The following is a 24,190-nucleotide window of genomic DNA, read 5'->3' on the forward strand; positions in this document are numbered from 1 at the left end:
GTGTTTTTGTCAGTCATTGCTTTGATCACATTTGTAGCTTTTGATAGCAGTTGCCATGATCAAGGCTTTACTTGAAACTTATGATGTCTGTTGTTCTCATCACATTCTCATGATGGGTCTGTAACTAGTTGTGTGCAAGGGATTGTTTTTCATTGTCTTATGCATCATGTAACATGAATGGGCAGTGGTGATACTAGGTGCTGCCCTTCTCTTCCCTGGCGACAGGGACCTGGGTAGCCTGAATGTGGTGAGCGACAAGCTGTCCCCCAGCGCTGTGCCATTTCTTCTCCCAGTTCTCTTCAAAGTCACCGTTGTACTTCATGCGTGTGTGCCCAGAAGATAGTCCTTCCTCTTCTGTGCTTCCAGAATCCATAGGCAGAGAATAGGAATACATGGGCAAGTAGCATGGAGTGCAGTGAGAATGTATACCAACAGATGACTCTGGGGACCAAAATCAAATGGGGCCAGCTACAAAGGGGGCAGGAAATCCCCACAGGTGATTTTACTGTGAGGAATTTTATGAGGTTCAGCATATTGTTAGAAGAAAATGCTATTCTGATATGCAGAGATATGAGAAAAGTATACAGGAACTATGATTTAGAGATCTCATCTGATTACTTTGTCCTACTCTCAGTTTTATTACTAAAGAGCAGTAAAGCCAAGGAGAAGGTATTAAAGATTAGATGAATGGTTAGCATGTGAAACCTGAAAGGAACCAGTGATTTCCCTCGAGGAACACATGCACCTCTGTTACATAATGTGTTCTGTGTTCCCATGGAATCTAGGGGAAGAAAAAGTGAGCAGATACTCTGATATGAGCAATATAACTTAGGTGTAAGGAAGAAAAATGTCTTTTGGCTGTTCTGAATAACTTATTATTGTAATTAGCAGTGTTAGGCTGTCTCTATGCTGTTTTATAGTCTTCAAAGTCCTTTTACGTAAAACCTTCTGTGAGAGACTATAACAAATGCTGGCACATTGGAACTGAGCTGCAGTGATGGCATTTGTCTCAGTTGTGCCCTGTAGCGCAGAGTCAGGATCTTCCAGGCATGAGCACTGTGCCTGTAAGTGTCCTGTAATGCAAACCCCTCCTGCCTGTGAGAGTACTGTGGCATTCCACCATACCAAGATACTGACTGTGTGTGTCCCCAAAATAAAGGGCAGAAAGTCAACTTAACTTCCTGTTGCAAAGATAGGGAGACCTTACAGGTCGAGTAAAACAGCGGATAGCAAAATTAAAGAGTGCTGCATACGTTCCAGTAGGTTTTCACTGAGTGCCTTTAAGGTGTTGGCACAGTTGGAGAAGACAGTCTTGCCTCCCTTTTTGCAAGGGGAGAAAATCAGGCTGGAATGTTATGTTTTATCCTGCCTGTTTGTGTGGACATGGGAGGCATATTTTTAAAACCATTGTAACATAAGGGAGCTTATTTTGGTAAAATGTGATATTCGTTATGTAATTGGCATCTGGACTTTAATAGTTTCGAGTAATACGTAATTATCAATGTTGCTGAATTCTTAAGAGAATTTCTGGTACCTATAAGTTAAAGTACTTTGGAGACATGATTATTAATATGAGCTTTTATTTTGGGTGGCCCAGGGAACAGATGTTGCAAATACTACTCAGGATAACAGAAGCTGTCATGCAGAAGCCAAAGGATAAACAAATAAAGGACTTGTTTGCCCAGAGCTTGGCAGGGTTACTATTTAGGGTAAGTCTTTTTTATTAAAACACTGCAAATGCAAGAAGTCAATCAGATTTTATAGCAAACTAGTTTTAATCATTGAGAATTTTAACAATAATGTTAAATTTAAATTTCTAGAAATTTTTCTTCTTAGCTTTGTCCTGAAGGTTATGATCTATTCTTTACAATTAGTGCTGGGCTTTTAGGCTTTTCTCCCTTTCTGCCACCTCCTTCCTCTTTTGATTTGCTCAAGGGTGGTAGGAATTAGGAAGCTCTGATTGGCTTGGTGGAAGGCTAGGTAGATTTGGAGAGGTAAAGAATGAACGGAAGCATGGGAATGGGATAAAAATTTGAGAGCCATCAGTGTGTTGGGAAATTGTATTTAAAACCACAGAATGGGCTTACCTAGAGAGGACAGTGTCCACAGGTGATGGAAGAGATGCTGAGAAAGGGTGACCAGTGAGCGAGGAGGAAAACCAGAGGAGTGTGTGTCCTGGGTGCCTGGGGATGAGTAATTGGGTAGGAGGAGAGCAGCCAGTTGACCATGGGCTTTGACAGATGTAGTTGGTTGAGAATGTTCTATGGGATGAGGCCCACCTGGAGTAGATGGAGGAGAAGATGAGAGCTGGGCAGTGGAGGTTGCAAGCGTAGTTAAGGCTTTGCAGAGTTTGATGTGGAAAGGAAGAGGAAAAGGGGAGCTAGCTGAAGTCGGTGGCATACATGGTGGGCGAGGTTTAAGGTGGGTGGTACTAAAGTATGTTTGCTCACCAATGGGATGGTCCAGTGAGGGAGGACAAGATGGTCTTGGGGAGACAAAGGATAACTGTAGAAGTGAAGTCCCGGATATGGTGGGGGGCTGGGCCGGTCTTTGATGCCTGTGCTTCTTGCATCTCATGTGGTGAGCAGGTGAAGACCAAGAGCAGGCTGATACCTGGTGAGCTGCCTGGGGAAGAGGATGTGCCAGAGGGTTCTGAGCATGGCAGCCTACTCTGACATTGCTAATATTTATGAGGACCTTAGAATTTATGAAGCATTACTGAAAGAGAAGAGTGTGAAAGGGCTCTGGAAAAATGCGACATTCTACATAAATAAAGGTATTAGTACAGTGGGTAGACTTGACTTTGGATAATTACATAGGTGATTCTTTTGCATATGTCCAGCTTTGCTCTGCTGATGCCTAGAGGGTGGTACTGACCACTGCTTTGCTGCCTGCCTGGACATATGGACACTGTACACTTTGCCCTCTCAGCGAAGTGTCTCACTGTTGGCACCCTTTCGAGCTCCGTGTCCTGGACCTGGGCTGCCAAGTGGACATGAGCTGAAGCCAGTCTCACGCTGGCAGGTGCTTGGGCCTTATTCTCACCAATTGCCTGGCTCTGCATCTGTTTTGTGTGTTGGAATTAGAGATCTTGTCACAGAATTAAACAAGTATCTATTCTGGGGTTTGGGGTTTTTTTTTTTGTTTGGTTGGTTTTGGTCTTTGGGGGAAAAAAAAACCTCCCCCCATGTAATGGAGAAAACCTTCTCAGATATTACTTCCCTCCTCAGTTGGCCTGACTTCCCCGAAGCTCAGTTGACCTGACTTCCCTGTAGCTTAGTTTTGAGTTCATGACTATTAATGATTTTGATGTTGTTATTATTTTGGCAGTTTTTAGGTAGATCGAGAAGGATGCTTAAGTTAAGAACTAACCATATGGCTGGGCATGGTGTCTTACACCTGTAATCCCAGCACTTTGGGAGGCTGAGGCAGGAGGATTGCTTGAGCCCAAGAATTCAAAACCAGCCTGGACAATAGAGTGAGACCCTGTCTCTACAAAAAATTAAAAAAACATTAGCCGGCCATAGTGGCATGCACCTGAAGTTTCAGTTACTCGTGAGCTGAGGTGGGAAGATTGCTTGAACCTAGGAGGTTGAGGCTATAAGCGAGCTATGATTGCACCCCTGTACTGCAGCCTAGTCAAAAGAGCAAGACCCTGTCTCAAAAAAAAAAAAAAAAAAAAACCTACCATAAAAAATAGTGAAGAGAGGATGAGCTTTTTGGTGTTAGGCAGATTGTGGTTCTGATCTCAGCTCTGCTACTCCCTGGCTATGTGGCCATGAGCACATGACTTTAGCTTTCTGAGTGTCTTCCCTAATCTGTCACAATCAGGAAAGGACTTCTTCCTACCCTGCAGGGTTGTCATGAGAATCAGAGTGGTCCCATTGGGATTTGTGATCTTCTGTTGACCTCCCACATTCTTATGGGAGGTGCAAGAGGCAAGAATAGTAAGGGTCCGGACTTACCAGGCTATCTGGTGTCTGATGTCTATTGGGCATCATCGTGGTCCCATACTGTCATTAAGACGTGCTATCTAATTAGTATTCATTTGATCATGTGGACTGTCTAAAATGGCCAATTGATTTTTTTTGAAAAATTTAGAACAAGGAGACTTAAAAAAGACAGGACATTTTAAAGTTTTTATTACCCTTTTTATCTTTTTCTAGTTCTTCTTCTTGTGTTTGTTTTTTTTATCTGTCAGTAGATAACCTGGGCCACCAAATTTTCTTTAAGTGATGATTGAATTTGACTTAGTTTTAAATATTTACCAAATAATGATGATCACCTTATTGCCCTAAGTGATGTTTTAATTCATTATCAATGCTAAATATGACCTTATGCTTGACGTTCTGATGGTATATCAGGAAACTATGGTCCTGCTCTTTGTAATATGAGCCATTAAAGTTATGCCATCCCCTTTAATGTGCTGATAGAGTGAAGTAGGAAGTGGTTGGTTAGCAAATGTTCATTAAGAAAAGGAGTGATTTATTAGCTAAGGTGTTTTAAAAATACATCGTGTACCAAAATGTATCTGATAAAACATCAAATTTCAGTGCTGAAGGAACCTTGGAGAAGCTCTTATGCAACTCTTATTTTTAATGAGAAATGTGACTACAGAAAGGCCAAGTAACTTTCCTAGGTCACAAACCAGGGTAGTCCAGGCTGTTTGTTTCCATGTTCCTTTTAGAAAATGATAATTGATCAGAAGGACACCCTGCCTTCATGTCCACAGGTGCCACCACTCACCACCCAACTGTATTTTACAAGTTTACCATTTTGCTCTGTGCAAGTGTTGTCAGTTGTGAATTATGATGATAATTCAACAGGTCTGCATACATTTGTAATATTTGCTAAGTTGATTTTATAAACTGCAAGAAGTCATTCTGCACTTGTTTCATAATTAGTTAATAAAGTGAAGCCATTTTAAGATCCCCAGTATAGAGCATCTCATTACACCAAGACATCTGCTGTTATCCATGAAACTGACACTATATCCGAATGTGAGTCTGAGTCCTGATAACATTATCAGTCTCTACTTTCTTACTCGGCTCAGATTATACTTATTGATCTAATATTTAATTTTATTTTATGGCAATGTCCTCAAATTCATCTTGAAAGCAGGGGTATAAAAATTAATAGAAGATGGCATTGTAGTCATAATAAAAATATTTAATAAAGATAATAAAATTATTTTATTTTCTTTCATATTTTTAGTTTTACAAAATTCATACATGTTAGAATCAGATTTTAAATATAAGTGGTTAATATCTTGTTTTTTATATAATTAACTACTTTAGTCCTACTTTAACATTTTTATTTTTTTAAAAAAAGTAGTAGCAGCCGGGCACGGTGGCTCACACCTGTAATCCCAGCACTTTGGGAGACCGAGGCGTGCGGATCATGAGGTCAGGAGATTGAGACCATCCTGGCTAACATGGTGAATCCCCGTCTCTACTAAAAATACAAATAAATAGATAAATAAAATAAAATTAGCCAGGCATTGTGGCGGGCACCTGTAGTCTCAGCTACTTGGGAGGCTGAGGCAGGAGAATGACATGAACCCGGGAGGCGGAGTTTGCAGTGAGCCAAGATCGCGCCACTGCACTCCAGCCTGAGCGACAGAGTGGGACTCCGTCTCCAAAAAAAAAAAAAAAAAAAAAAGTGGTAAACACAAATCGAAACAGAGAACACGTGTGTTACAGAACGACCACTTTAAATAAGATTTTCCAAGTGGTCAGAACAGGCCTGCCTGATTTTACAGACTGATTTCTGTTTATCAAAGTTTTCCTGTGTCTATGTTAAAGAATAAATTCCATTAAAAAATCTATATATAATTTGGGGAAAAAAATTAAGAAGTGAACTCACCTACACAAAGAAGAATTCCTGACAAGAGTGGGAGCCTATTTGCATCTGGGTTGAGCCCATGCAAATACAAGCTGGCATCTTAACAAGTGCATTTATCTTTGACAACTGACTACAGGACTTACACAGACTTTGGGTATAAGGATTCCTTTTCACAAGCTTAGGAAAGCATTTTGTGGCTCATTTGAGATGCACTTGGCTATGTAGAGGCACTTCTTTCAGGGAAGATATATTTGGATTTGAATTTTAAAGGATGGTGAATATTTTGGCAGAGGTAAGGAATGGGGCAATTTTAAGGGAAGGAAATATCCAGGATATAGGCATAATTGTCTCATAGGGCTGTCCATGTGACCAGTTGTAGTGCTGTGGATTGTAAGACTTGGGGCAGACACTGATAAGTGAATAGACTGTGAAGGAAAGGTGTGATAGGTGTATTGATGGAGGGGAAATGCAGGGACCTGGAGGACACTTCCTGCCGACTGGGAGGTGGTGGTGGGGAGATAGTCAAGGATACCTTCTTGGAGGAAGTGATGTACAAATTTTGACCTGAGAAATGATGGGGAGTTATACAGAAACAAAAAGGAGGAAAGAGAGGGAAGGAAGAGTATGTGCAAAGGCCAGTTGCAAGAGCGAGCAGGTAGAGGAACTGGGAGAATGTCAGTGGAAGAAATTGAATACCTTTTACTATTATGCTGTAGGATAGGTGCCTGAGGGTTGTGTAAGTAGCACTGTCTAGTACCTAGGTAGATAGATCAGGAAACCAGTAAAGAGGTCTAAACTGGACATGGAGATTCAGAAGTCAGCAGCACACAGAGGATAACTGGAGCCATGGGAATGGAGCCAAAACCCAGGCAGAAGGTGGAAGTGACCTCAGAAAGGGAAGATCCAGAGCAGTCTGTTGCCTGGGGGATGAGGAAGTGGAGATGGAGTAGATGTGGAACATTCTTTCAAGAAGTTTGGCTGTGAAAGTGGAAGGAAAAAGACTGTAGCTAGACGGGGGAATCTGGGTTCAAGGGAATTTTTTCTTTTAAGATGAGGAAGAATTTGGAGCATATTTAAATGCTGAAGAGAAAGAGCTGGGGAAGTGGGGTTGGCTGGAGATTAAAGGAGAGGGGTGGTTGAGAGGCATGAAGGTCCAGAGCATAAGGGGGCACAAGGATAGTAGATCAGGGGCCCCTCTTGGAGTTCAGCCCACGGGTGGAGGAGGAGCTGGGTAAATGTGGGCAAGAGTGTGAGTCCATGGGCAGAGGTTGAGGGGAGTCTCATTGAATGGGTTCTGTTTCTTGTGAAGTCTGCAGTCAATCTATCTGCTCAAAGTCAGGGAGGAGTTGGTGGGCTGGAGGTTTTCCTTTAGGAGGTTTGAAGTAGCCACTGTGGATGGAAGGAAAAGAGCAGTCTCAGGAAGCAGAGTGGTCACTGTGCAGAGGGCTTTGTCTTCTCCCTGATTATAGCCAGGGCCAGCTGCAGACCCTAGAATAGTATTGAATCAGTAACTTTGTTCATAATGATAACTAACTTCCCAGTAGCTTAAATCTTGATTATAGTTGGTCAAATGGATTTTGAGAATTAAAAGAAAAACAACTTCCAAAAGTACTTTTTATTTTAAAATTTGTGTTATTAATAGTCATTTAAAACATTTTGTTAAAAAGTATACTTCTTCAAATGAAGATGTATGAATTCTCTTGCTGGTTGGTTGGTTTTAGACGCTCATGGTGGCTTGGATCCGAGCAAACCTCTGTGTGTACATTTCTCGAGAGCTCTGGGATGACTTTCTTGGTGTGCTGTCCTCCCTCACGGAATGGGAGGAACTTATAAACGAGTGGGCCAACATTATGGACTCCTTGACAGCAGTGCTTGCAAGAACCGTTTATGGAGTTGAGATGACAAACCTACCTCTGGATAAATTAAGTGAACAAAAGGAAAAGAAGCAACGAGGCAAAGGTATTTCTACTTTTCCAGGTTAACACCAGATGTCTAGGTCGGGGGACGAGTGTGTATTTGTATGACTAAGCAATTAATGCATGAGATTTTATAATGAACTGAACCAGCTACACAGTGTCTTCTTTTTTTTTTTTTTTTTTTTTTTTTTTTTTTTTTTTTTTTTTTTTAAATTAATTTATTATTATTATACTTTAAGTTGTAGGGTACATGTGCATAACGTGCAGGTTTGTTACATATGTACACTTGTGCCATGTTGCTGTGCTGCACCCATCAACTCGTCATTTACATCAGGCATAACTCCCAATGCAATCCCTCCCCCCTCCCCCCTCCCCATGATAGGCCCCGGTGTGTGATGTTCCCCTTCCTGAGTCCAAGTGATCTCATTGTTCAGTTCCCACCTATGAGTGAGAACATGCGGTGTTTGGTTTTCTGTTCTTGTGATAGTTTGCTAAGAATGATGGATTCCAGCTGCATCCAAGTCCCTACAAAGGACTCAAACTCATCCTTTTTTATGGCTGCATAGTATTCCATGGTGTATATGTGCCACATTTTCTTAATCCAATCTGTCACTGATGGACATTTGGGTTGATTCCAAGTCTTTGCTATTGTGAATAGTGCTGCAATAAACATACGTGTGCATGTGTCTTTATAGCAGCATAATTTATAATCCTTTGGGTATATACCCAGTAATGGGATGGCTGGGTCATATGGTACATCTAGTTCTAGATCCTTGAGGAATCGCCATACTGTTTTCCATAATGGTTGAACTAGTTTACAATCCCACCAACAGTGTAAAAGTGTTCCTATTTCTCCACATCCTCTCCAGCACCTGTCTTCTTAATAGTGGCATTAATTCGTGTCTCATATTATTCTGTTCCCTTAATGAGATGGTGAATTTCTGAGGAGGCTGTGCAAAAAGGAAGATGCAAGGAAGGTAGTAGTAATAGTAGTGATAACTAACAGTAATAATAATGGCTATTACATTGTACATATTATCTCTTTTTGCCTTCATAATAACCTAGTGAACTATAGATACTTGTATAATCCCCATATCACAGACAAATAAACTGAAGTATGAGACTTTGCAGAGATGTCCAATCCTTTGGCTTCCCCAGGCCACATTGGAAGAATTGTTTTGGAGCACACATAAAATACACTAAAACTAACGATAGCTTATGAGCTAAAACAAACAAACAAAAAATAGCAAAAAAAAAAAAAAATTCTCATAATGTTTTAAGAAAGTTTACACATTTGTGTTGGACTGTACTCAAAGCCATTCTTGGCTGCATGTGGCCCATGGGTTGGGCCACGGGTTGGTCAAGGTTGCCTTTCAGTGATTGACTCATCTGAGCCCACATAGTTAAGAAGTGGTTAGAAAATCAAAGCTGGATAAATACAACTCAAGATGTCATACAATTAAGATGCATTCTACAGCCTCTCTAGGAAACATGGAGAAATTCTGAATGCTTCAGATGGGAGCTATTTTGGCTTTGTTGTATTTCTGGGTAAAAATTGTTTTGGGACTGAGAACCTCAAATGAAAGTGATGTTTTCAAGGTACAAAACATCAGTGGTAGTTTCTGTTAGGAATGACAATTTGGCATCCGCTTGTCTTAATTACCATTCTTAAGGATGTGGCATGGTCCTTAGATTAATTCACTTGTACTACACCATACTCTGTAAAGATTTGAGGCCGGGCACAGTGGCTCAAGCCTGTAATCCCAGCACTTTGGGAGGCCGAGACGGGCAGATCACGAGGTCAGGAGATTGAGACCATCCTGGCTAACATGGTGCAACCCTGTCTCTACTAAAAACTACAAAAAACTAGCTGGGCAAGGTGGCGGGCGCCTGTAGTCCCAGCTACTCGGGAGGCTGAGGCAGGAGAATGGCGTAAACCCGGGAGGCAGAGCTTGCAGTGAGCTGAGATCCGGCCACTGTACTCCAGCCTGGGCGACAGAGCGAGACTCCGTCTCAAAAAAAAAAGAAGATTTGAGGCAGCTCTTAAAAAGGCATATAGTACAGTAGATCAAATACAAAATAGAATCAAAATGAGTGGGGTTGCAGGGAACTGCTGTTGTGACTAAAATGCCAAAATACATGCCATAGAGTCTCATGGACTTGCTGGGGAGATGGAAAAGTCAAACATTGGATTTGATTTTGGTCTTTGCAGGGTTACATCAAATCAGGAATCACAGAGCACATAGGGTAAAAACAATTCAATCACTTAGGTGATGCTTAGCTTTATTACGTCCTCCTGAGACTTGGGAGGAATTTTTCCTTCAAAGCCCCATAAAGGGTACACATTGCTTATTGTGTAGACTACCTCTTTAATAATACCAGCCTTATTATAGATTGTATCAGTGTGCTTTTGCCATGTGACAAATCACCCCAAAACTTATGGCTTAAAATAACAACCACTTATTTATCTTGATTTGATGAGTTGGCAATTTGGGTTGGACTCAGCCAGTCAGTTCTTCTGCTGGTCTTTGCTTCTGTGTTTGCAGTCAGCCAGGCTGTGAAGTAGTCAGCTAGGCAGCTCTACTTTTAGGGGTTGGCTGGCTGTAAGGGGGGGCAATGAGGTGTGACTGGGCCACGTGTTTCAGCAGCCAGAGGCTAGCTCAGGCTTGTTCACCAAGTGGCTTAGAGTTTCAGGAGCAGCAAGAGGGCAAGCTCAAATTTTCAAGTGCATTTCAAGTCTCTGCTTATTCAGTTTTGCTACCAAAGTAAGTCACATGATGAAGCCTAATGTCAATATGGGAGAGAACAACAGAGGATGTGGATACAGGGAGGTGTGAACCAGTTACGGTGGCTAGTAAACCATATACATGTGTAATAAATGTGATGGATTCTTATAATATCTTCATTGAAATCTGAGAATGGCTTGCCAAAGCACTAATTAATAAAAGCAAGTTAGTAAGAAGCCAAAATAAAGTAGTTGAAGTACATGGCAATCCAGTGGAACAGTTTAATCCTAATGTAGATTTAGACTGTCTAATGCAATGATTTTATAACATTTTTTAACAGATCCGTTTTTCTCCCCAGTTGAAGGTATACATAACCCCTTTCTAAAGAAATAGACTGGAGATTTGGGATTGAAGTAGGAGCAGGGAGCCAAGAACCTGGGTCCTTGGCCTCCATCTAGTCCTCTCTAACAGCTCTGAGGACCTCTGTGTAAACCCAGGGCCTGAGAGGACCCAGATACTTCCAACTAGGAACTTGGCTCCCTAAGAGAGTGGTTCTCAGCCCAGAAGAGAACTTACCTGGCTAAGAATACCTTTCAGGCTAGAGAAGGAGAGCTGAAATAGGAGATAAGGACCTACCTTCAATTGTAATCCATGCACGAGTGCACGTTTGTGCATGCGCGCGCACACACACACATGCACACCTGCCATTCTGCAAGATTCTCTTCCTACCCACAGATTCATCTGAAGAGATAGACTTGTCTTGGGAAGGCAAACAACTTCAAAAACACTGTTTTCAAAATGTACTGAACAAATTATTAAATTAATGACCGTGACTAATATTTCTGATTTATGTTGGTTTATTCTAAAAAGGATTTAAATATTTATTGTAGAAACACTTGCCTTCTAAGGGCTAGACTACTAGAAACAAAAAACACAGGCAGAGGAAACTGGGTGTGGAAACATGCCACAGGTGGCAGCCACTGGCCACATCATACCTGTGCAGAAATCTCTAAGTCTGCCATTCTCTTTCCTTCTCTATTTCTTTTGGTCCATAGTCTCTCATTGAAATAATTAACCAGAACAATATGAGAAAAAAGAAAAGTTGAATCTCAGACTACAATGTTTTATTGTTTTGGACCTTTGCTAAAATAGGATTTTGTATTATTTATAGATTTTCATTATCCTGCCCATTTAACTGAATCCACATTAGAGTTTATAGGCATGGATTGCCCTGGGGATTTGTGGAGGGGTTGGTGTCTACAGGATGCAGTACTATTCAAACATCAGGATCTCTGAGGTTTTGGCTTATAAGCAGTGGTTTTTGGAGTGTCCTGGGAACAGTAGTATAACTTCATTTGATATTGTTCTTGTATTGAGAAAGGTTTATTAATACATTCTTTTGTATGCTGGAGTGAGTACTATGAAGATATGATAATATTCCTAAGACTGTTTTATATTCTTAAAAATATTTTGGCAACAAGAATTCTTAAATTAGTGACATGTGAACAACTTCCTAAATTGCAGTGTAAGGAAGTGGTACTTAATTTGTGACAAGAAAACCTGCTGATTATATATAGTTGTGTGTACACCATTTGCTGAGCAACACAAGCTGCGAAATGAATAATAATGAATTCAGCCTTTAGATTATTTTTCTTGTCCTTTATCAGGCTGTGTTCTAGATCCTCAGAAAGGAACCACTGTGGGGAGATCCTTTTCTCTCAGCTGGCGGAGCCACCCAGATGTGACCGAACCGATGCGATTTAGGAGTGCCACCACGTCTGGAGCACCGGGAGTGGAAAAGGCGAGAAATATTGTTCGCCAAAAAGCAACTGGTAAACATTTATTTAAATGCTTCTCAAAAATCTAGTTGTTATCTAAAATGAATTTATAGGCATAAGGTGTGTTAAAAATTCTACTCAAAATTTAAATATTAGACCTTATATTAAATGAAATGTCTCTACATCTTTTTAGCTTTCTGCTGTGGTTACTTTTCAAATCACCGTTTTCAGTTACTTATTTCTAAATCCTCCATTGTGAAAAAGAACTTGAGATGTTAATGTTGAGTGAGATATTTGTACGAAATAGAGAAAATAGAGGTTTTGTTTGAACCTTGAAGAAAATAGATTGTTAATAAATACACCAGTAGTTGCATTATTGTCAGTGTTAAACCATGTTAATCTTTAGAGTGTGGCAACCTGTTTCAGCAAAGAAAAGGAGAATTATACGCTTTAGTTTTCAGGACTGGATAGACATTTTCATTTTTTGCTCCTTTGGAAAATTGAGCCTTTTCATGTCTGTGTATGTTATCTTTGCAGCCTATTTCCATTAGCAACTTGACCAACAACCCCCAGTTAATTGGACTACTTTGCTACATTTTACTCTTTTTTTCTTTTTTTGTTTTTTGAGACAGATTCTTGCTCCAGGCTGGAGTGTAGTGGTGCAATCTCAGCTCACTGCAACTTCTGCTTTCTGGGTTCCAGCAATTCTCCTGCCTCAGCCTCCTGAGTAGCTGAGATTACAGGCGCCCCACCATGCCCAGCAAATTTTTGTATTTTTAGTAGAAACAGGGTTTCACCATGTTGGTCAGGCTGGTCTCAAACTCCTGACCTCGTGATCCGCCCGCCTCGGCCTCCCAAAATGCTGGGATTACAGGCGTGAGCCACTGTGCCCAGCCTACATTTTACTCTTAAAACAAAAAGTGAACTCTTTAAAAAGAAGCTTGTATATGGCATTTAATAAGAATAAACAAAGCCACCTCGTCCCCAGTGGCTTTGAGCCTGTAACTTAGGTTTAAGACAATTGTAATTGATAATTTAGCATGTTGACTTCAGAAAGTCGCAAGATCCTCTGGCCATAAAACAAAGATTCATTAAGGCTCAACATATTCTATAGTGCTTAGTAAAGGCTTAATACAGATAGTTTAGAATCCTGTTGGAGTTTTTATGAAAATATATTCCACCTTAACTGTAACTCTCTCATACTTTTTTGCTGTAGCATTTGCTGGAAATTATCACCTTATTTACATGCACGGCCTCTTCTGCTTCTTCCTTCTTTCTGTCATTCTCTCCCCTGAGGAGAGACCCAATTCATTTTTAAAAGCAGGCAACTTTTGAGGATGCTCATTCACTGATTTCCTTTCTCATTCCAATTCCTAAAAACTATTTGCTTTTATCTTTTTTTTTTTTTTTTTTTTTTTTTGAGTCGGAGTCTCATGCTGTCGCTCAGGCTGAAGTGCAGTGGTGCGATCTCAGCTCACTGCAACCTCCGCCTCCCAGGTTCAAGCGAGTCTCCTGCCTCAGCCTCCTGAGTAGCTGGTACTACAGGTGCGCACCACCATGCTCAGCTAATTTTTGTATTTTTAGTAGAGAAGGGGTTTCACCATGTCGGTCAGGCTGGTCTCGAACTCCTGACCTCAGGTGATTCACCCGCCTCGGCCTTCCAAAGTGTTGGGATTAACGGACGTGAGCCACTGCACCCAGCCTACTGGGAATTCGAATAGGCAAAGGGTAGGAGAAAGGGCAGTAGGGTAAAAAGTTTGTTTCAGTTTTTACAAATGTGTCACTATCATTTGTAGTTCCATTTCGTTAATGTTAACTGATATCATACAAAAATAGTAAAGCAGCAAGTGAATCTTTGTTTTTGTTTTAGAATAAAACTGATTTTACAGATTGTGGTTTTACATATATGAAGCACGTTTTCCTCCTGTGTTCATTCAATTCCTCCAATGTTTATTTGACTAGCAGTATATAGAAAACATAAGAATACCGTGAAGTAGACACTAAAGATGTATGGATTTAATAAACATGAAATGTGACATAAAAGGATGGGTTTCATGGAGATTTTACCTTTTCCTCAAATATCAAATCTTTTAATGTTCAACTTGACTTTTATGTGTTCTTGAGCTTTTTGGTTATTTAATTTACTAAATGATTTGCTTTTGAATACAGTCAGCTCTCAGCAAACCAACTTCTGAATGAAGGCCGGATATTCCCTCTCTCACCATGGTCTTTTTGTATTTGTCCTTTAGGAAAGGAAAACTGATTATAATGTCTGTCCAAGCAAATAACCTGAATGTGAATCTGATACACAGCAGAAAGAAGGAAAGGCTAAACATATAAAGCATTTCAAAATAAAATTATTTGTGGATTGCCCATTGTCCTATGTCATGAGAATGACTGACTGAAAGTTGGCTGTATTTAGAGACAACAATTAAATACTATACTTTGTACTGACTTCCTTTAAAGTTTAAAATGACCTCCTTTAAATGTTTAAAGAGAGCCCAGAAAAGTAATGATAATAAATTGAAAGGTCCTATTGTTCTTCTGACATAATTATTACTTTATCTCTCCTGGAAGCTAAGCGAAGCCAGTCTATCAGCAACTGTGTCCACCTTTCTGAGGCTTTGCCTGCCACTAAAAGCGTCCCGCTCCTCCTTCACACCGTGAGCGCTCTCTTACCTGGTCTCTCTTACTCTTCTTGCTCTCACAGGCTGTCAGGTACTGTAACACTGTCTCATGTGTCCATCACTGTTCCCGGGCTTCTCCGGCTTGCCTCTGGGACTTGCTTCCTTTGTTAATATCCCCACATGACACACGTGCCTCACCATTACAGTAGTGTTAAATTGCAATGAATACTAGTAATTACTTTTGTGTAGTTAGATGCTTGGTGGCAATTAGATAGTCAAGAAAAATATCTGTAACTTTGGTCTTGGCAATAACAATTAAAGAGGATAGAAGGGTTTTTAAGTCCATAGCTATGTAATAGGGGGAAATGTGATGCCTGCCTTAGTGTGTCTTCTATACAGTACCCATAGAAAGTAAGGGGATTTTCATAAAAGTTTTGAACATGTCAGTATTAGAATGCTTGCTTTGCCTTCCAAAAAATGAATAAACTAGAAAAATGTATGTAGGCGGGATCTACTTGGAGTTAATAAATCATATATGTGAAGTAATGACCAGTTATGTGGATTCATACGGACTATTGAAATTTGAGTGAAAAAGGACCAGTGCCAAAAAGCAGTAATTTCCAAAACAAAGAAACGTTGTTCTTGTACTTCAGCCAATTAAAATTGAATTTAGCCATGTGTGATTTACACACAGTACCTTTTTTATTACGACATCATACCACCAAAAGTCATTTTTGGCCTAGTTACTTCAACCGAAGAATTTACCTTTCTCTATATTGAATAATTAGGTCTATGTCTATTTATTTTTCAGTGATTCTAGGATGAACTGAATCTTCTTCCTTAAAAGAGAAAGATCATTTTCATGATCTTTTTTGTTTTCAGAAATCTGGCATTGTAGATTAGTATTTTTTGTTGTTGTTGTTTTTGATTTTTTTGAGACAGAATCTCTCTCTGTCACCCAGTCTAGAGTACAGTGGCGCAATCTCGGCTCACTGCAACCTCTGCCTCCCGGGTTCAAGCAGTTCTTCTGCCTCAGCCTCCCGAATAGCTGGGACTACAGGTGTGTGCCACCACACCTGGCTAATTTTTGTGTTTTTAGTAGAGATGAGGTTTCACCATGTTGGCCAGGCAGGTCTTGAACTCCTGACCTCGTGACCCACCCGCCTCAGCCTCCTAAAGATTCGTATTTTTTTTTTTAACACTGGAGATAACCTAATTGTGGCTTTCTGTAATACTAAATTATGTCATACCGTGTTTTAGCAAAGCAAAATGAAAGCTTAAGTTCTCTGATGGCTATGTAAATACCATATTACTTTATAGAATTTAGGGGAAGAAGTTTTACCAAGAGTGAGGACTATAATGTTTCTTAGAAAACTCTTTTTCTCCAGTAACTATTAAATGAGAAAAACAGTAAGAATGGTACATGGGAAAATGGTCACTAGTCAATTAAATTACTGTTGAGTTTAACTGCCCGATTATTTGGTTTTCAAAAAAAAGCTATTGTTTAGAGATGATTAATAAAGTATTTAAAATCATTGTACCCCCTGTTTGGCTAATATACACCCCAAATGAATTTTTTCATGTTGATAAGTTTTCTCATGTCACAGTCCATTTTTTTCTATATTTTGTTTCTCTTAAGTTTTTCCCTAGTTTGTCCAGAACATGTTCCCACAAGAAATCTCTTCCAATTAGTGATTTAATTTTGGAAGCTTTTGTTCTCATTCAATATTACATTTTATTTTACTAAGACTCTTGGTTCCTGTATATATGTATACAGTTCCAAATGAATGAAGTTAAATGTGATTTAGAGCAGTGGTTCTCAATTGGGGACAATTTCAACAATGCCAGGAGACATTTTTAATTGTCACACGTGGGACAGTGCTAGTGGCAGCTTGTGGGTGGAAGTCAGGAATGCTGCTGAATAGCTTGCAATGCACAGGACAGCTTCCAAATGAAGAATTGTCTGGTCCAAAATACCAGCAGTGCCGAGGCTGAGAAATCCTAACTTAGAGTGAAATCAAGTGGCCTGGACTTGGTCTGAGTTTTCCTGCCTTTGCCATCTTTGTTCTTGATTTTGTAGCACAAAGGGTAAAAGAACTTCAGAGTACAGTGACTTTGAGAACAACCTGCCATTCTCTTTTTCACCTGACAACTATGATAGTGAGCTTCTTAGCCTGAGGCCATTGGTTCTTTACTACTTAAAATGATGCCATTGTCCTTTATGACTGTCCTATCCAGAGACTGACCCAAGGGCAGATTGTATATTCTCCGCTGGTTGGCACCTTAGAGTATTGAATTTGCCCTCCAATTTAAATCCTAGTGTGTAGGCATATCCCATCAACCTACTGCTAGATAATGTAACACTTAATTTTACTTTCTGGCCACAAGTTCTTTACCCTATCAATGATTGCTAATTTTGTTTACATTTAAGTTAACTTTTTTTGTTTTTGTTTCTAATCTATATGACTAGTCAACCCACCAAAATTGTTTTAATAATATAAGCAATAGACAATTACTTTTAGGTATGATTGTATCATTTTCTGATCTTTTTGGGACTGTATTTGGCGGCAGCAGCAGAATTTTGGGTGGGTTGTTTGTATTCTGGGAGGAAGAAGTGATGTTTGTATTTTGGAGTCACAACCAACTGTTTCCATTAACATGAACAGCTACATAAAGAAATACAGTTGGGGAGGTAGGACTGGCACTTTTTGTGATTTCCTTTCCCCCCACCCCTTGGTGAGAACAGTTCTTTCCAGCTGTTCTATAATTTTTTTTTTTTTTGAGATGGAGTCTTGCTCTGTACCTCAGCTGGAGTGCAGTGGTGTGATGTTGGCCCACTGCAACCTCCACCTCCTGGGTCCTGGTTCAAGCATTTCTCCTGCTTCAGCCTCCCAAGTAGCTGGGATTATGGGCACGCCATGCACAGCTAACTTTTTGTATTTTTAGTAGAGATAGGGTTTCACCATGTTGACCAGGCTGGTCTTGAACTCCTAACCTCGTGATCTGCCCGCCTCGGCCTCCCAAAGTGCTGGGATTACAGGCGTGAGCCACCACGTTCTGTCTGTTCTACAGTTTTAACTGCTTTTTAGGTTGAAACGTTTATCAATCTGTAGCACTTAATAGGCCATACAGATGGTAGATGTTATTTTTCTTTTAGGAATATTGTAATAGTAGTAATGAGAGTACTGTAATGAGAGTAATGTAATCAACAATCTCCCCTTATTCTAATAAAACATACTGGAATGGTATGGCAAACCTTGCCTCGCTCCTTCTGCATCTGGTTTGTGTGCTTCTAGGAAGTGCTTTGTTGTCAGGACCTGGTCTGATTTACCCATGGGAAGTTTGATCTTGTGGGAAGCTTCAAGATGCTGAGTTGATATGCATTTCCTGTGCTTTTTATAGGATCAGATTGGTATCATTCATGGTGTTTTCAAAATTAGGAAATTATATTTATTTTGCTTATGCAACCTTGTACAAGGGATAAATGGAACTCAGAATTTTGGTTATTGAAGAATGAGCCTCACTGCACTTACTAAATGTAAGACTGATTAATGAAGCCTTAAAAAGTGAGTGAAATTGCTATGAAAAATAGTTAGAGATCTGGAAAAAAATAGAAGTTACTGAAGAGCTTACACACTTAATTTAATTTGATCGCACTGCCTTTCTCAGTGAAAAAAACCTGAAATTTAGTAATCCTTATTTGATCGTTTTCAGGTGATTTGAATGGAGCTTTAGAAAGTGATAGTTTAGGCCGGGTGCAGTGGCTCACGCCTGTAATCCCAACACTTTGGGAGGCCCAGGCAGGCAGATCATGAGGTCAGGAGATCGAGACCATCTTGGCTAACATGGTGAAACCCCATCTCTACTAAAAATACAAAAAATTAGCCTGGCATGTGCCTGTAGTCCCAGCTGCTCGGGAGGCTGAGGCAGGAGAATGCTATGAACTCAGGAGACGGAGCTTGCAGTGAGCTGAGATCACGCCGCTGCACTCCAGCCTGGGCGACAGAGCGAGACTCCATCTCAAAAAAAAAAAAAAAAAAAAAGAGTTTAGTAATGGTATTGTGTAACTTACACTGTCAAGAGATGAGAAAGTGCTTTTAAAATCTGGGCAGTTGGGACTAGCTAGGCTTTAGAGAGAGTACCTTATTTGGTGAATCTGAGATAGAACTTAGCTCTTTGAAGTGATTTAAACAAATTACGTGACATTCAAAAATAGATCTAGGATTTATTATGTAATTTTAATGTAACTGATAAAATTCTTTCTCTATTTTAAGTATCAGATAATCCTGTCTTTTGGTATTTGCATATCACTGTTAAAATGATTTTCATTCATTATGAAAGAGCAACTGCTAACAGCTGACCCCATAGAATGAGAGCAGCTTTAACATAAATTGCTCTTTCTTAAATAAAATGCCAGCAGAGGGAGCCCAAGAACTATTTAAAAAGGAAAAATAGTAGAAAGAAAATGTTTCTGTCATTCATGTGTTCATTTATACAAAACATGTATTTAATATAAAGTATGAGAAAATCCCAATAAATATACCATTACAAATCAGGAAATTGGGTTTAAATTGTGGGATAAGGAGAATTGAAAATTCTCTTTTTACAGCGTCTCAATTGATAGTCAACTACAGGAGTAGCTCAGGGCACCTACAACACAACAGCACACTGAAGCATCATGGCTCTCCCCTTCCTTCCCACTCAATCAGGAGTGCTCCCGCCCTGCCACTGACTGCTATTCCTAAAGGCTTGGACTTTCTCCATCTGATAAGTCCCTCCTGACAGTTTTATAAAAACAAAGCCTTAAAAGCTGCACTAGGCCAGCCTGTTGGGAAGGCAGACCAGCTGGTGGTGGCAGGCTCTTCATCCGTCTGCTGCGTTGAGGACCAGTGGGGACACTCTAATTTGGAAGCAATGGTGCTGTGGCTATATTTCATCCCACCAGATGGCGATGTTCTTTATCTTTAGGCAGATGCTGCCAGTGTTGGCTCAGCCCTTATTTGCTCCTGCTCATAGCCCAGAAACCAACATCTATCCGTTTTTGGCATCAGGCTTCAGAGACTAACTCTTCCCACTATCCATAAAAAATGGCATTTGCCAATTATATTTTAGAAAGTTAGGAAGCTCTTGGGCTCCCCCTACTGATACTGGATTAACCAGTAGATTCATTAACAAATACAAACTCTTCCCAGAAGGTTTCAACATCCTGCATAATTAGAATAAACAATTAGAGAAGACAGCCGGAAGGGCTGCCCCTATGGTGTTATTTGCCTTCTGTTGCTGAAGGCTGAAGAGGCTAGAAATAGATCTGTGGGAAGGACGTAGTCTATACTTTGGGATGTGTAGGTAGATTAAAAATTTGCACATACGCTTTGTGTTTCTCTATAGAAAAATGGACAGTACTTGGCTGTTCAAAAGAAGAGGAAGGCAAAGACAACCTGGGAACACATGAGGCTTTAACGTATCTGTCTTTTCTTGCTACGTTGGCCTATCTTTGCTTGTACTCCAAACACAGTTTCCCACCAGCATCTCAAGTTAGACTATGGGCTGGGCACCATGGCCTATGCCTGTAATCCCAGCACTTTGGAAGGCTGAGGTGGGTAGACTGCTTGAGACCAGCCTAGGCAACATGGCAAAACCCCGTCTCTGAAAAGACAAAAATTTTTTGGGTATAGTGGCATGCACCTGAACTCCCAGGTATTCAGGAGGGTGAGGTGTGAGGATCAGTTGAGCCAGGGGAGGTCCAGTGTGCAGTGAGCTGTGATCACACCACTGCACTCTAGCCAGGCAACAGAGCAAGGCACTGTCTTTAAAAAAAAAAAAAGTAAATTGATAAATTTTTGTAAGTGAAGGATCACACAAATTTCATAGTTTTGAGGTCTTGTAACCATATCAGCATACTATAAAATGCATTTTCATTTGGATAGAAACAATAAAACAGAAACCCTTTGTTGAAATTGTCTGTATTAAATTTAGAATCTTCCTACATACTTCTTGTTTAAGATGAGTCATCAGTTTGCCTTATGACTTAGATTAAAGGATTATACAGAGGGTGGCCAATTGGCAGTGAGTTTCCATTTCAGGTGACAAACCAGGTGACCCAGCCAGTTAAGATAATACAGGATGAGTTTTGATCATTCTCTTCTTAGTAGTAGTAATGAGCAGATGAAAAATTTTGGAAAAGACTTTATTCTAGTTATGTGGGTATAAAGTTTTATGACTACATCAGTGAGTGTGGAATCTAGTGAGAAACAGAGCTATGGGGCTTACATGCAGGGCCAGGGAGCAAGTCCTGTAGGGGATATTCCCAGGGCAGCACGGCAAGGAGGGATGAGGGAGCAGGTTTGCCTTTATCATAGGGGAGTGAACAGCAGGAAGAAGAGAGTAGTAGCAGGTGCCAACTGGGTTAGTACTACTGGAGACTAAAGTGAGCTAGAGTACTTTGCAAGCGGATCAGTATGTCCTGTGAGATCAAGGAAAGCCCATATTCACCCTGACTAGCGTGTTTGACAACTCTCTAACAAGAGAGGGCTTTGTTGGGTTTTAAGAGGAGTGGCACAGCCAGATCTTTATTTTAGAGGGACCATGGAGAGGATAAATATGAAGGTGGTAAGAAGAGGGGGACAGTGATTAGTGATTAGTTAGCAGACTGTTACAACAACCTATGTAAAAGGTGGTGCAACCCTGAAGCTGTGACTCTAGACAGAGAGGGTGGGGTGATAATTCCAGTTGCCTTGGGTGGTCTTTAGAGATTAAAGTGTACTGTGCAGTTTAGAAATGAGCTGGGGGGAACTCATTCTCTAGGGGAAACTCATTCTCTAGGGGAATATAGCTTGTAACAATACTGAGATTATCCTGTGGTCCCTACCCAGCTATGGTTTTCTATTTTATGTCTCTTATATATTGTTTTTCTACAAATACCTGTGGATCATTCTGTACTTTAGAGAATAATTCAACATTGCATTTGATGAAATAAGCCATTATATCACTATAGCATTTTATTTTGGACAGTTGGGCACTTACCTGTTAAAAAGGAATAATGCAGTAGAAATTTCCACGTTTCCTTTCATCTTCCTTTAGGGTGTGTGTGTGTATGTGTGTATGTGTGTGTGGTTTTTTGTTCTTCTCAAATGTACGTTATTCATTCTGTGCATCTCCTAGATCTCTCTTTCCTTGGCATGCCTGGCCCTGAAATTCCAAATGACTTTTACAGTTCTTAACTTATTATTGTGGCTTTTTTCCTTTACTTTGATTGAAAAATAAACGACCTTATAGAACTTAAGTGGAAAATGTATTCTTGGAGTAGAATATTAGGGGTTAGTAAGTGTAGGAAACTTGACGGTATAAATGCAGATTATCTGACTATAAATTATTTGTGAAAAGCATTTGAAACTTTATTTTTTAAATCGGTTGTTTTAAGTGGTGAATGTGTTTTTAAAATCTTGAACTGTAACCTTGCATGTTTTGTGTTAATGCTAACAGAAGTAGAGGAGTGTCAACAGTCAGAAAATGCATCTGCAGCCGGATCTGTCTATCTCACGGTGGGACAGCAGCAGCAGGTCCTTCGGAGCAGTAGCACCTCCGACATCCCTGAGCCGCTGTGCTCAGATTCTTCTCAGGGTACGTGGTATATTCAGTAATTAATACAGAACTATAGATTCTGGCAGAGGAATAAAAGCTACATATAGTATTGCTTTGTACATGTATTCTAAATATATTTGTTTCAAGGGAATTACCTTTTTAATTTGGAAGGATGTGATTTATGTCAATGAAATATTTGCACTATTTAAACATGTTTATCTAAATTATTTGTATGTATCTGTATGTAGATATATACCCACTTTTTTAATGGTTGGCATGTTTGAGGACTAGACAGGAGTCCAAGTGGCCAGAGTAGAAGGAAGACAGAGACTGTTACAACATGAAGTCAAGTAGGGCATCAAATTAGGTATTATAGAAGGCAGAGAGGCAGGATGGGGGCAGGGACGTAGGGAAAGGGCTGTGAGAAGAGCCGTTAAAGTTGAAAATGAGAATGGAAAGCTGACCAGACTTGTGAAAAAGTTTATTAGCAGCTTACCGACTCTGCTGAGGTTGAAAATAATAACTTTTAATAGCATTAATCTACACGGTTTCACCAACAACTTGCAGCAACAACAGGGTGTGGAAAGCAAGGAGACAGATGGTTTGACCTGTAAACAGTGGATGATAGATTTGTCAGTGAAAGTGTGTGCTTAAAGTGTGTCTAGTGGACATAGTTACTCTGTTTTGGTGTCATGAATTAATTAAGAAATCAACCCTACATATCAACAAGTTATCTCATATCTTTTAATGTCAAGGTCATGCTAGTCTCATCAGATGAGTAGAGAATTATTCTCTCTTAGAAATCCTCTGGAAATAAGAAAATACAGAAAAAGCTTCAGAAAATGTATTATCTGAAAGGTTTTTGAAAGGTTTTATATAAGACTATTATTTTTTTTTCGTACATATCTGGTAGAAACTACCAGTTGCCTGGATTTTTCTTGTTGGAATGTTTTAAATTATCATTTAAATTTTAAGAAAATTTCAATTATGGAGGAGGAATAAGTTCAAGAGATCTGTTGTACAATATAGTGACTGTAATTTGTAACAGTGTATTGTATTCTTGAAAATTGCTGAGTAGTTTTAGTGTTCTCACCACAAAAAAGAATGTGATACATATTAATTAGCTTAATTTAGCCATTGCACAGTGTATACACACATTTCAAAACAACATGTTATACACATTACATTAATACAATTTTTATATGTTAAGTTAAATTTTAAAAGTTAAAATAGTTATAGGACGATTTAGATTTTCCTTTTCTTGTTTTGACTTTGATAAATTATGTTTTTCTAGAAACTTACTCATTTTTTTTTCAAATTTATTGGTCCCCGATTATTCATAAAATCCTCTTATGATCAGCTTTAGTGTTTTCAGGCTTTGTGGTGATATTCCGTTTTTTATTACTGAAACTGGTTATTTGTGCTCTCGTCAATCTTTATTCTCAAGCAATACTGAGACACCTTACTGCTCTCTTCTTCCTGTTGGTTCATCTGGCCAACACAGGCACCTTTTCTCTGAGATACCTTCCCCAAGACCCCAGGAAGGGTTTTGTTGCCCTTCCCTGTGCACACATAAATGCACTAAGTGAACCTGTTGGCCACAGTGAACAGTAATCAATCCACTCTCTTCATAGCTCTCTGTGGGCCAGAGACCAGGTCTAAAGTATGGGCTTGACCCATAGGCTGCTGTTTTGCCAGGCCCTTAACTCCTGTTTTTA

At 39.9% G+C, this 24,190-nt stretch overlaps 1 protein-coding gene across 22 annotated transcripts in view; it reads left to right on the forward strand.

Annotated features, from left to right (window-relative positions):
• RALGAPA2 (Ral GTPase activating protein catalytic subunit alpha 2) overlaps positions 1–24,190 on the forward strand; it is a 322,322-nt gene that overhangs the window by 98,084 nt on the left and 200,048 nt on the right. For 11 of the 22 annotated variants that reach the window (XR_012419093.1, XR_012419094.1, XR_012419095.1 and 8 more), the window contains 5 exons: positions 1,598–1,709; positions 7,566–7,803; positions 12,154–12,318; positions 14,842–14,982; positions 22,374–22,511. Coding sequence is in view for 18 of the 22 variants with exons in the window: in XM_005568218.5 (XP_005568275.3) it covers positions 1,598–1,709; positions 7,566–7,803; positions 12,154–12,318; positions 14,842–14,982; positions 22,374–22,511 (794 nt within the window). In the remaining 4 variants the exon portion in view is untranslated. Of the gene's footprint in view, positions 1–1,597; positions 1,710–2,588; positions 2,777–7,565; positions 7,804–12,153; positions 12,319–14,841; positions 14,983–22,373; positions 22,512–24,190 lie in introns of those variants that run through there. The other 11 variants (XR_012419096.1, XM_065522707.2, XM_005568215.5 and 8 more) reach the window with 5 other exon arrangements.

The sequence above is a fragment of the Macaca fascicularis genome, chromosome 10 (genome assembly GCF_037993035.2).
Source record: "Macaca fascicularis isolate 582-1 chromosome 10, T2T-MFA8v1.1".
Classification (NCBI taxonomy): domain Eukaryota; kingdom Metazoa; phylum Chordata; class Mammalia; order Primates; family Cercopithecidae; genus Macaca; species Macaca fascicularis.